The sequence below is a fragment of the Scatophagus argus genome, chromosome 15 (assembly GCF_020382885.2).
Source record: "Scatophagus argus isolate fScaArg1 chromosome 15, fScaArg1.pri, whole genome shotgun sequence".
In the NCBI taxonomy this organism is placed as follows: Eukaryota; Metazoa; Chordata; class Actinopteri; family Scatophagidae; genus Scatophagus; species Scatophagus argus.
Window position 1 is genome coordinate 7,150,402 of NC_058507.1, and position 11,345 is coordinate 7,161,746.

At 40.7% G+C, this 11,345-nt stretch overlaps 2 protein-coding genes across 9 annotated transcripts; one reads left to right on the forward strand and one right to left on the reverse strand.

Moving 5' to 3' along the window:
- Positions 1-1,021: 1,021 nt before the first annotated feature.
- Positions 1,022-3,659, reverse strand: LOC124071434. 7 transcript variants are annotated; one of them, XM_046411956.1, is made up of 5 exons: positions 3,522-3,659; positions 2,669-2,724; positions 2,456-2,527; positions 2,099-2,194; positions 1,022-2,001 (listed from the first exon to the last, which is right to left on the reverse strand). In XM_046411956.1, the coding sequence occupies exons 2-5, from the start codon at positions 2,669-2,671 to the stop codon at positions 1,354-1,356; spliced, it is 819 nt and encodes a 272-aa protein (XP_046267912.1). In that variant the 5' UTR covers positions 2,672-2,724; positions 3,522-3,659; the 3' UTR covers positions 1,022-1,353. The 7 variants fall into 7 exon arrangements, with proteins under 7 accessions (XP_046267912.1, XP_046267910.1, XP_046267909.1 ...); XM_046411954.1 differs by having other exon boundaries at positions 2,099-2,191; positions 2,456-2,530; XM_046411953.1 differs by having other exon boundaries at positions 2,456-2,530.
- On the forward strand, positions 2,935-10,011 carry wdr20a (WD repeat domain 20a). 2 transcript variants are annotated; one of them, XM_046411935.1, is made up of 5 exons: positions 3,121-3,238; positions 3,557-3,919; positions 5,598-5,780; positions 6,346-7,692; positions 8,883-10,011. In XM_046411935.1, exons 2-5 carry the CDS (start codon positions 3,656-3,658, stop codon positions 8,934-8,936), a joined length of 1,848 nt encoding a protein of 615 aa, XP_046267891.1. In that variant the 5' UTR covers positions 3,121-3,238; positions 3,557-3,655; the 3' UTR covers positions 8,937-10,011. The 2 variants fall into 2 exon arrangements, with proteins under 2 accessions (XP_046267892.1, XP_046267891.1); XM_046411936.1 differs by lacking the exons at positions 3,121-3,238; positions 3,557-3,919 and adding an exon at positions 2,935-3,096.
- Positions 10,012-11,345: the final 1,334 nt, after the last annotated feature.

The following is an 11,345-nucleotide window of genomic DNA, read 5'->3' on the forward strand; positions in this document are numbered from 1 at the left end:
AGTCTGAAAAAATGGGGTTTGGGTTTGCATTGTTTGTGCGACTTGATCGTATGGAAAGTTCCTGATTGTCAGTACTGTGTTCTATGTAAATCAGTCTCTTGTTCTCCTGAAGTCAATTACAAAATCACTGACAAGACAAAAGAGAGGTGATAAAAGTTTCATGATAAATGAAACTGACATGTGATTAATATTGGGCAGAATAGATTACACTTGTGATTGTGAAAGACACTTCGGCCAACGGTATCCCACTCTTCTATTAATTAGAGTAGTAGACAGTTTCACACAATGGGCCCAATGGCTTTCATATGAACTTTAGTCTGGATTATATCCTGACCTCTGGACATGGTGATGAAGAACCTGAGAATGAGAACACACTGTCGGACATTAATTGTGTACTGAACCGGAGTTCCTGCCCTCCATCAAAGCTTCATGACAAACAACCTTTTATGATCTTATAGTTTTGCAAGTGAAAACAATACTTTAGGAGGAAATGAAACTGCATAAATCCGCAAACTATTAATGACAAAAACAAGTTACACAACTCTTGTCATGCCTAGGAATATGTCCAAGAAATGAACATTTGGACATCAGATTCTGCTTGTCATCTGCAGGAAAAGGGTGGAGCACATCAAGTTGTTCATTCTTCAACACTGAAGGAAACTGGCTAATATATGCATTTTTAATTTGTCCCCGTTTTAAAAATAAAAATACTATACTGACTCAATTTATTGTCAGTTCATTAATAAACCCACAGTACTGCGGTTTACAAGAAAACTATTGTTTTTCAAGATTGATTTTTAGGTGAGAAGATCCCAAAGACAAAGCCAAAGCCACACAGGAATGGCTTTAAAACATTTGAAGCTGATGGAGATTTATGTCAATTTTAAGCTTTCTGCTAAAATTCAATGGAGCTGTAGCTGAAGGATCCATAAATCTTTATCATCAAAATCAAGAGGTATTAATATTTTACCATCCAGCTGATATTTAGTTTATGTCAGCAATAAAAACAGTATTATGTTTTGGGTTTTTTAATGGATGTTTTTTCTTTTATTGGTCCATGGGAAAAAGTGCAGTTTTTTCACTGTCAGTGCATAGGCGGTACATTGACCTATTGTGGAGCCTCAGGTCACTGTGTGTATATACTTAAAACAAAAATCATAATGTCAATCAGAACAACATGCGACACTTGTGAGATGCTCAAAACAACTGGAGACAGAAAAACAAACCCTCAGCTCTCTTTATATGAGTAAACAAAGTGCATTGCCAAGAAACTATTTACAGTATTTCATTCTACCTTAAGCCATTTAACACACTGATGATGACTGCAGTACTTCAGTCTGTGGTTACAGGGTTCTAACACGGTTCAGATGCCGACCCCCCTGCCTGTCGCTCGTGTTCGTCCTCCATGTTGACGATACACTGCTTTTTTCTTTGCCCCAGCTCCACTGCTTCGGCTCCGGGGAAACCCAGCTTTCTCTTGTAAAGAGATCTGGGGTTACAGGGACTGGGGGATCTCTCAGAGGAGCTATCCAACATCCGGTACCTAATCCCTTCCACTGGGGTTACACATCCAGGTGCTTGAGGTGTGGAAGATCTTGCATCATGCACACCGGAATCATCGTGTTGGTAATCTATATCTATGTCCATAGTTTGGGCGTGCATTGTTGAATCATTGGACATTTCCTCTTTAAGATCTCTACAATCACCCCTGTCATTGTGGGAAGGCAGAATGTCAAGGTCACAGACCCACAGATCAGAGTCACTCCCACATTTCATCTGGACACCCAAAAGAGGTTGCTGCTCTGTCACAGAATCCCTCATCCCATTTTTCAACACTTCTCTGAAGGATGCAGGGTGGTGAATGATATATCTTCTGCTCCTGCCCGAGAACCGACAGCCTCCTCCACCTTTTCCCTGCTGCCTTGCTCGCCTGCTGGAAACGCCCACGTCGACGTTTGACTCATCAGAATCCTCAGAGCTTCCGTCATATGGGTCCAAAAACTACAATCATGAGCACGCATGCATTCATTCATTCATGAACACAGAGAACAGCAAGATGCTTTTGCAGCAGACTGATGGCTTAAAGGAGAATTCTCACCAAAGACTGACAGCCATGCCTTCCTGCAGGCTTGCGAGTTAATGGCAACGTCTGCCTGAAAGTCCCATTTTCTGGTGCACTGCTCACGCATCCCTGCTTAACGAGAATTATGGTGACTTCTGCATCAAGACAGCAGTTAATTTGTAAATTCAAAAGCTCAATGCATGCTGGAGTCTATTTCCAATATGCCCTGCTAAAATTATATCAAATGGAAACTTAAGAATATATGTATTGTATATGTGAAAGAAAGTCAATTTGATCTCATTGTAAAACAAAATTCATTCACAGGAAAATGTCCAGCGACTGGATGTAGTCTAATTTTAAGCCATTTATAATGTTGTTCACATTCAGAAATACCATAGTGCTGGTGTCTGACCATCTTGGACTGATCTCGGAGTCAGAATCTGTGCTGGATTCCACTTTACACATCTCCTGACAGAATACAGAGCACACTAAAGTCTGCATCATTATGTCAAAGCAAGACATAAATTAAATGCAATTTATTTTTGATTTTGGTAAGAGGCCAGAAAACTCTCTGTGTATTGATGAAATGTGAACAGTTAATCTCACCATGTATTTGAAAGCAAGCTGGTCCACGTTGTTGGGTGCATGCCTATCATTTTGGTCTAAATGGAAAAATAAAACATGAATTTGTAGTTTAATGATACACTTTCAAAATAAATACACATTTTTGTTTAAAAATGTAAAAAAAACCCAAATCAGTTCACAAATTTCTAACTTATTCAAGCAGTGCCAGAATACGCTGTCCAACAAAACAAATACTTCAAAATGTATATATAATACTTTCATATGAAAAGTATTGATACCTGGCAGCGCGAGTTGTCTTCTTCTCCTATATGCCATGACATATGGCGCGTGTAACTTGTTTTGGCCACGATAAAGTTAAATATTTGTTTAGTTGTATGGTCGGGTAAACTGGTAATTAAGCAGCAGAGTGCCAGGTGTCTTTGATATGATGCAGCCAAGTGTAGCCACAGGTAAGCAGTCTGCACACGGCAAAACAGCATGTCATGCACATGAGCTCAAGTTTGCTAATTGCAAATCTTAACAAAATAATACGTCCGGTGATTTTTCTTTTTCAAAATAAAGCTCATATTGAACTCGCTGATTCCGCACAGCTTAAGCTTTTAAGCCCTTTTCTTCCTGACCACCTTGAAAGTCGTTTACAAGTATTTTTTTTTAAACGTATTTAAACTGTACAGGTCAAACGAGGGATAATTTCAAGCCAAATGACCTCAAAGTTATGTCAAACGTTTGGTTCAACATTTATAAAACCTGTAGTTATGTACGTGAAGGTCTGCCCTTCTCTTCAGTTTTCTTAAATGCACTATTTGTTACACATGGTTTCAAACTGCTGTAACGCTGCAATATTTTGGTGAAGTACAAGGCTGTGACAACTTACTCTAAAATAACGACAATCGTATCCTCCTCCACCAGTTCCCCGGTGAACCATTGGGGGGAACGGGAGAGTCGGAATGCTCGCTCCACGGCCTGCTCCCTTCCGTGCGTAAGATCCGGCCTGGGGGAAAGGGATGAATGTTAATTTCAAAGATGGCGGCGGAGGGAGGAGGGAAGGAGATGAACGAAATTAAAACTCAGTTCACCACCCGGGAAGGCGTCTACAAACTCCTCACTCACTCCGAATACAGCCGTCCTAACAGGGTGCCTTTCAACTCGCAAGGCTCCAACCCCGTCAAGGTCTCCTTCGTGAACGTCAACGACCAGTCGGGCAACGGCGACAGGATCTGTTTCAATGTGGGCCGTGAGCTCTACTTCTACATCTACAAAGGCGTTAGAAAGGTAGCGTGCTAACGCGGCTAATGTCAGCGGAAATTCGTGATATTGCATCTTTAGAAGAACATCTCTGCTGTGCGGGCTGTTGCTGAACTTCAGGCTTGTGTTGGCTGTATTAAGTAACTCTGGCAGGTGCTTGACTTTGAAATTAGCTCACAGCTAGTTAGCTTAAAGCTGTAATGAAGCTAGCCTACTAGTTAGCAGGAGAACGCCACTGGCCATCGTTAGCAAACCAGCGGCTACTCCGAGGCCAGGGGCTAAATTCCACCCCCAGTTCGTCACTCTGTTTTAGTTTTGCGGAGTAGAAGCGGCTGTGGGGTTGTGTAACGAAGAAAAGGGTAAACTCGGCCTTTTTGATTTGATTTAAGTAGTCGGAGTTGTCTTTGCTGGTGTAGCGGTTGCAGTTTCTGGTGGCAGTGACAGTTCACCGTCGCCACCCCTAACACCTGTCGACGCCTTTTGACTGACAGTTGTCGGCAGATCATAGTGATGCTGAGTATGGACGGTCATTTGACTGACATGCCAATAGCGGCCGTCATGCTCTGATCTGATGCACTTAGCTCTTAGCTTTGCAATGTGTCTGGGCAAAATCTATGACCTGATCAACACACCCGACTTGCTTTGCTTGTAGACAAATGCAGGCATTAAGTAGACATGGCATATATTCTGGTAAGGTAAAGTACAAGTACACAGTCTGTAATTGCGTGGGACAGAAGTCTGTGAAATCAGCTGACTCTAACTCGAGGCAGTGTGTCATAGCCTTTTGCCATAACCATGTCATCGACACCGTGTGTCATCATTGCAGTGCAAGACAGCATCAAATTGGCTCAAGGCTGAACTTTAGTAAAGAGAGTGTTCATGATACACCACTTTAATTATTTGTCTCATTTCCAAAGTGCAACTGTAAGAGACTGTCAGTTTTACTTATCTGATTTGTTCTTCTGGAGCAGTCACTTGGCCACAGGTTTAAAGCAAAACTCGTAAGATTATCCAGCCAGCAGGTCACAGATCCAGCAGCTCATGAAATATGTAATATCTTGTACCTATATATCCTTAGCCACTTTAAGTATTGGTTTGACATTTTCTCTCTCTAAGTTGAGACAGAAACATGTAAGGTCACCTCTAACAGTAATGGAGGAACCATTGAGTCATCATCTGAATCTGACACTCAGAATTTTCCTTTCTACAAGTGTAAACTGTAAATCATTAACAAATGGAACAGTCATACTGGTTACCTACAGTATATGCCTTGGGTATTTGTTTGGAGCAGTAAAACACTGTTTCACCAGCATCAAAAACAAACTGTACACCATACTGTATGAATGCTATCATCTATCTAACTGCAGAGGAAATGCATCTTTATATACTTCTTCCTGATTTTTGCTGAGTGACTGTCAGCCATTTAAAGTGTTGCTTAGTTCATACATCCAGAACTATCTTTTGCCCAGATGTCACTTCTTGTATTCTTTGGTTGCAAGACATTTGATTTAAGAACACTTTGTCCCAGCTTCTCTAAATTCAGTGTCAGTGCATTTGAGATGAAGCACAGAAAAAAAAAAATAACTGCACACTCAGACATTTTTTACCCTTGTCATGCCACAAGGGCTATTGTTGCATGAAATAATTTTTGTTATTTAAAGGTTACTGCACTCACTTCATGTGTGTTCCTGCTTTTTGTCTTCAGGCTGCTGACCTGAGCAAGCCCATAGACAAGCGCATCTACAAGGGAACGCAGCCCACCTGTCATGACTTCAACCACCTCACAGCCACGGCAGAGAGTGTGTCCTTGCTGGTGGGTTTCTCAGCAGGACAGGTACAACTCATTGACCCTATCAAGAAGGAAACAAGCAAGCTCTTCAATGAGGAGGTAGGTCTCAGTAGATTATTACTAAGAGTTCTGTGACAGAAGTTTTTCCTCAAGTAGCAGGAACTGGTTAGTAGAGGAAAAACCAGAAGTGGTAGTTCATTTTTCCCCCTTTTGTTGATAGTCCTGTTTATCTACAGCTCTATTGTAAGAAAATCATCTGCATATTTGTTTCTGATATTTGTGGGTGAATCCCATGGGAATGAATGAACCTGTGACCTCCAGGGGAACCATTAATTAATCTGCAACTCCCAATTTGGACTGAATAAACATAATCTCACCAAGATAAATACTATATCGGTGTTTCTCTTTAGCCGTAATGCCATTTTTTTAATGTACCCTTGTATTTAACTCTTCTGCCTATTAATGTACAGTATTTAAAGCATCTGAATGACAAAAATTTCAATGTGTTCAAAGGATTTAATGTTTTTTGTGTTTTCTATGCCTTTAAACAGAATATTACCAAGTAATCTATGACTATGACTGACATAATTTTTTTCCCCTTCTCCCTCCATTCTCCCATTTCCCATCTGCCTTTCAAAACTCAACCCTCCTCCTCTTCTGCCAGAGACTAATAGACAAGTCTAGAGTAACATGTGTGAAATGGGTGCCAGGCTCTGAGAGCCTGTTCCTGGTCTCTCATGCCAGTGGGAATATGTACCTGTACAACGTGGAGCATACTTGTGGTACCACAGCACCACACTACCAGCTGCTTAAACAGGGAGAGAACTACTCTGTACACACTTGTAAGAGTAAATCTACGCGAAATCCCCTCCTTAAATGGACAGTGGGTGAGGGGGCTCTGAATGAGTTTGCCTTCTCTCCAGATGGGAAGTTCCTAGCCTGTGTTAGCCAAGATGGCTTCCTGCGAGTCTTCAACTTTGATGCGGTTGAGCTTCACGGCACCATGAAGAGCTACTTTGGTGGCTTGTTGTGTGTGTGCTGGAGCCCTGATGGAAAGTACATAGTTGCAGGTGGAGAGGACGATCTAGTGACTGTGTGGTCGTTCTTGGACTGCAGAGTCATCGCCCGAGGTCATGGGCACAAGTCATGGGTGAGTGTGGTGGCGTTTGACCACTACACCACCAGCGTGGAAGAAAGTGACCCAATGGAGTTCAGTGGCAGCGATGAGGACTTCCAGGATCAGATGATCCACTTTGGACGAGACCGGGCCAACAGCACGCAGTCTCGACTCTCCAAGCGCAACTCCACAGACAGCCGGCCTGTTAGTGTCACATACCGGTTTGGCTCAGTGGGCCAGGACACTCAGCTGTGCCTATGGGACCTCACTGAGGACATCCTTTTTCCCCATCTTCCGCTTTCACGGACACGAACACACACTAACGTGATGAATGCTACCAGCCCCCCTGCGGGTGCTACAATAATCACTAACACCTCTAGTAACACTACTAATGGAAACAACAGTGGTGCCAATACTCCTGGCATTAACTCCCTCTCTACTACATTACCACGCTCCAACAGCCTACCCCATTCAGCCGGCACCACAACAACTGCAAACAATACCAACAAGGCTGGGAGTGGTGGTGGCGGTGGCATCGGCAGTGGTATTATGGACAGTGCCATCGCTACAGGTGTGAGTAAGTTCGCCACACTGTCACTCCATGATCGGAAGGAGCGCCACCACGACAAGGACCACAAACGCAATCACAGCATGGGCCACATCAGCAGCAAGAGCAGCGACAAGCTCAACATGCTGACAAAAACCAAAACAGACCCTGCTAAGACTCTGGGCACTCTGCTGTGTCCGCGCATGGAGGATGTGCCCCTCCTTGAGCCCCTCATCTGTAAAAAGATAGCACACGAGAGACTGACTGTACTCATATTTTTAGAGGACTGTTTAGTGACTGCTTGTCAGGAGGGATTTATTTGCACATGGGCAAGGCCAGGCAAAGTGGTAAGTTCTTTTTAATGTAGGAAATGTGGGGGGAAGTTGAAGTGATATGACAATTTTTTAGCTGTCCTAAAATCAGGTGGTGGGCTGTAAGTAAAAAAAAAAAATCAAGACTTATTCTGAAAGAATAAAATTAATTATGGACATTTGGAAAACAATTTTTATCTTTTATAGTCAGATTGTCACTCTCTGCAGGCAGGCAAGTAACATATCAGACTTTGTTTAATGTACATTTGCTTTCCAGTGACCTATTTATGCCCAAGTTTCAAATATAACCAATGCTATGAAAATATTCCAGTCTGGTTATATAATACATTCTGATAAGGAGGATTTCCTATGTAGAACTGTGAGGGGAAAGAAGACATTAATCCATATGAAGCGTGTTCATTGGTTCATCATAATCATCTCACAATGCACAGCAGCATAGCTCAGAAGTCATCTGCATACACTCACATTTCAGCTTTTATGCAAATGGCTCTGTACCTGCACAGTGAGTCTCTGCAGTTTCTCACATGCTTACAGCTTAATGTGTGTATACACCCTTGTATACTTCCCTTTTGTCTGTGTGTTTTGAGAGATTTTGCTAGAACGAGGCACATAAACGTCTGCGCCTGGAACGTACAGGCAGTCTGAAGGCTAGTTAGTCCAGAGAGATTGTTTCAAGTCTGTTTAAACCAGAAACAGAGATTTAACAAATGCCAGAGACAAAGATACCATTGAAATATTATCAAATGTAAGAAATAAGTAAAAAAATCAGTGCAAAAATATAATTGCAGTGCAATTATATTCAGTAACGAAGAAGAAGTTAAAAAGAAAACAGATGTGATTGTGTAATAGCAAGTGCAATAACAGTATAAGATTTAGCAGTTTGGTAAGTTTGCCCTGTTTTTTAAAAAAAATGATAATAAAATCTGGCCATGTACCTTAGAAGTGCCTTGATCAAGCAAACCTCTCGAAGACATCATTAGTGTTACACTGTAAGCTCATCGCCCACTTTTGACTGCTGTGCACAGGCTTTTTAATTAAATTCAGAGGGCCGGGATATGAAAAGAAGCGGCTAGAGGCTAATTTTAATGAGCTATCTGTTGCTTGATTTTTTTTTTATTTTTATTCTTTTTTTTTTATTTATTTTTTTTTTTTGCTACAGTATGTGAACTTTCCCAATGCAAATCTCCTTGTTTTCCTTTTTCCAGGGTTTATTGTCATCCCAAAACCAAGCCAGCTCTCCCAGTGGAACAGTAGTATAGCCACAATATTTCTGCTGCTAAAGAACCCTGCAACCCAGAGTCTGATGCTGCTCTTCACCCTGCAAGCATTGCAAGTTTTCCTTTACTTTGATACCCCTCCCCTCCCTCCCCACCCCCCGATTTTGTTAATGGCTTTTCTGTTCTTTTGGTTTATCACTCACTTGACCTAGTGGAGGAATGAAGCAAGAAAAGCTGTGGTGCAATGGTGGACTATTGTGCTAATGTGCTATTGTTCTCTGGAGTTTTAACACATTTTAGAGTTTTAAAATTCAATCTTTGTTTCTTGTCAAATCTCATCAGACTGTTGTCCCTTTTTGGAAATAAAGCTTTGGCTTTGTTAGATGCAAACCAGACAATTGTGGCTTGAGATTAAAGGGATAGTTCATTTAATTTTCATAATCCATGTCCCTCCTCCTTTTAAACTGTGTTGTAGCCCAGTCTTCAGGGTTACTGACTAAAATATGACTTTGGGTGAACTATCCTTTTATGACCAAGTGCGTGAGCATCTGAAAATTTTGCATCCATACACATTCACCTACCACTTCTGTCTTTTCTTGAGTAGAATCTCCCCATTATGACTTTGCACTGATTTTGTTAGTTATTGTTGTTGTTTGTTTTGTTTGTTTGGTTTTTTTTTTTACTAATGGAACAAAAAAAAGAGGGTTGAGGACTGCCTTGTTGCACTTGGCTTTAACATCCTCAGTCTTGAAATCTGAGTCTATAAAGCTGGACGCTGCAATCATAGTCTTTTTAAAGAAAAAAAAATGTTTGCACTTAAATTAGTTTATTAGAAGAAAATGGCTTTACATTTTTGGGTGTGCTCAGAACTCACAGATGGCTAATACAGTAGGTGAAGAAAATGATAAAAACTATTAAAACCTTTATCTATTGAGCATTTATTTTAATATAATTTCAGATTCAAATCTGCTCTGTATCATAATGTGTATATTGTAATTAATTGATTTGATGGGGGCCTAAGCAAACTACCATTACTCCAGTGGAAGTTTTGTCATTGATAGTTATATTTCTAAAGCCTAAAGTATACATATTAATAATATTAAAATAATCTTGAATACACCGTTTTCTGTTCTCCTTTTGTCATGTGCACTGTATTTACATAACAAAGCTGCAATGTCTCAGTGTGATAATCAATCAGTGTTAATGCCATGAAGAATTCAGTGACCCTTGCACCAAAGGGAAAGTTAGCGAAGTTGATACATTTTTATAAACGGATAACATTTTATATTTCCCACTTTATTATTCATTTAAAAAAAAAATATTTTTTCAGTTATGCAGACAGTGTGAAAGAGAGTTAAGTGTTTGTAATGCAGGATAATGACAACATAGACATTTCTGACACACACTGACGTGTAAAATAGTCAGCCCAATAAAATACAGACGGAGTCACAGTCCATTTTAATGAGCTCATAGCTATGAATGAAGTGGTTGCCAGTTTGTCAGAAGGTATGAGGGTACTGGTGAAGCCACATTCTGAACAAAGCATTTAAAGAAAGGGTTCAGGACTTTTTAAAGGCCCCATCTGCAAATACAGATGTTTTCACATACATGAGTGATGTGAAAGGTGAGTCAGTTTTTCGCTGTCTGTTCAAACTCTGTTTTGTTACTCACTGGCGGCCACTTAATTACGCTACAATTGAATTACAGTGTCACTGTGCCTTTCGGATAATTCTCCAAAGACAACTGAGTAATTGTGAAGCACTTGGTGTGAATGTGGTTGTTGTTTACCTTCGTGCAGGAAGACTGTTGCCCTTCGAATCAGTTGATTCGGAGCTGTTGAAAAGATATCACAGGTTTACAGTGCCCTTGTTGTTTATGTCAATTGCTCTACAATTTTGAATCACATCTGATTAATTAAAGTCAGCAGTTTTATTATTTGTCTGCTTTGCAAGATTGCAACAGCAATTTCCAAGTCCTGCCATAAATTCTAGACTAGATTTGGTCTGAACTCTGACTCTACCCCTTCAGGACATTAACAGTAACCATAGTGCGGTTTCACATTTTCTTGTATCCTGTCCCAGAATTGGACTTAAATCAGTTTAATGGAGAGGATACAGTTTTCAATCAGCTGTTGGATCCTCCATATTTATCCTTCATGTCACACCTGATCTCATTCAACTTGTATTTGTACTTATGTCCATTCTCAGAGATATGGGTCCACTTTTACATTCAAGTATTTTCCTCATTTAACCATTTGTGAGTGAAAGTAGTAAAATTAACACAACCAGAACAAGTTCTATCAAGGGTGTGACTACTTTTTTAAAGGCACTAACCACCTGGTAAACACTGACATGTCTTATTGCTTACCTTGTGTGATAGGCTCAGAATAAAGTACATTTCTAAACAGATATGAAGGTGTAACACCTGACTAGGTCACAAAAAACTCATGAC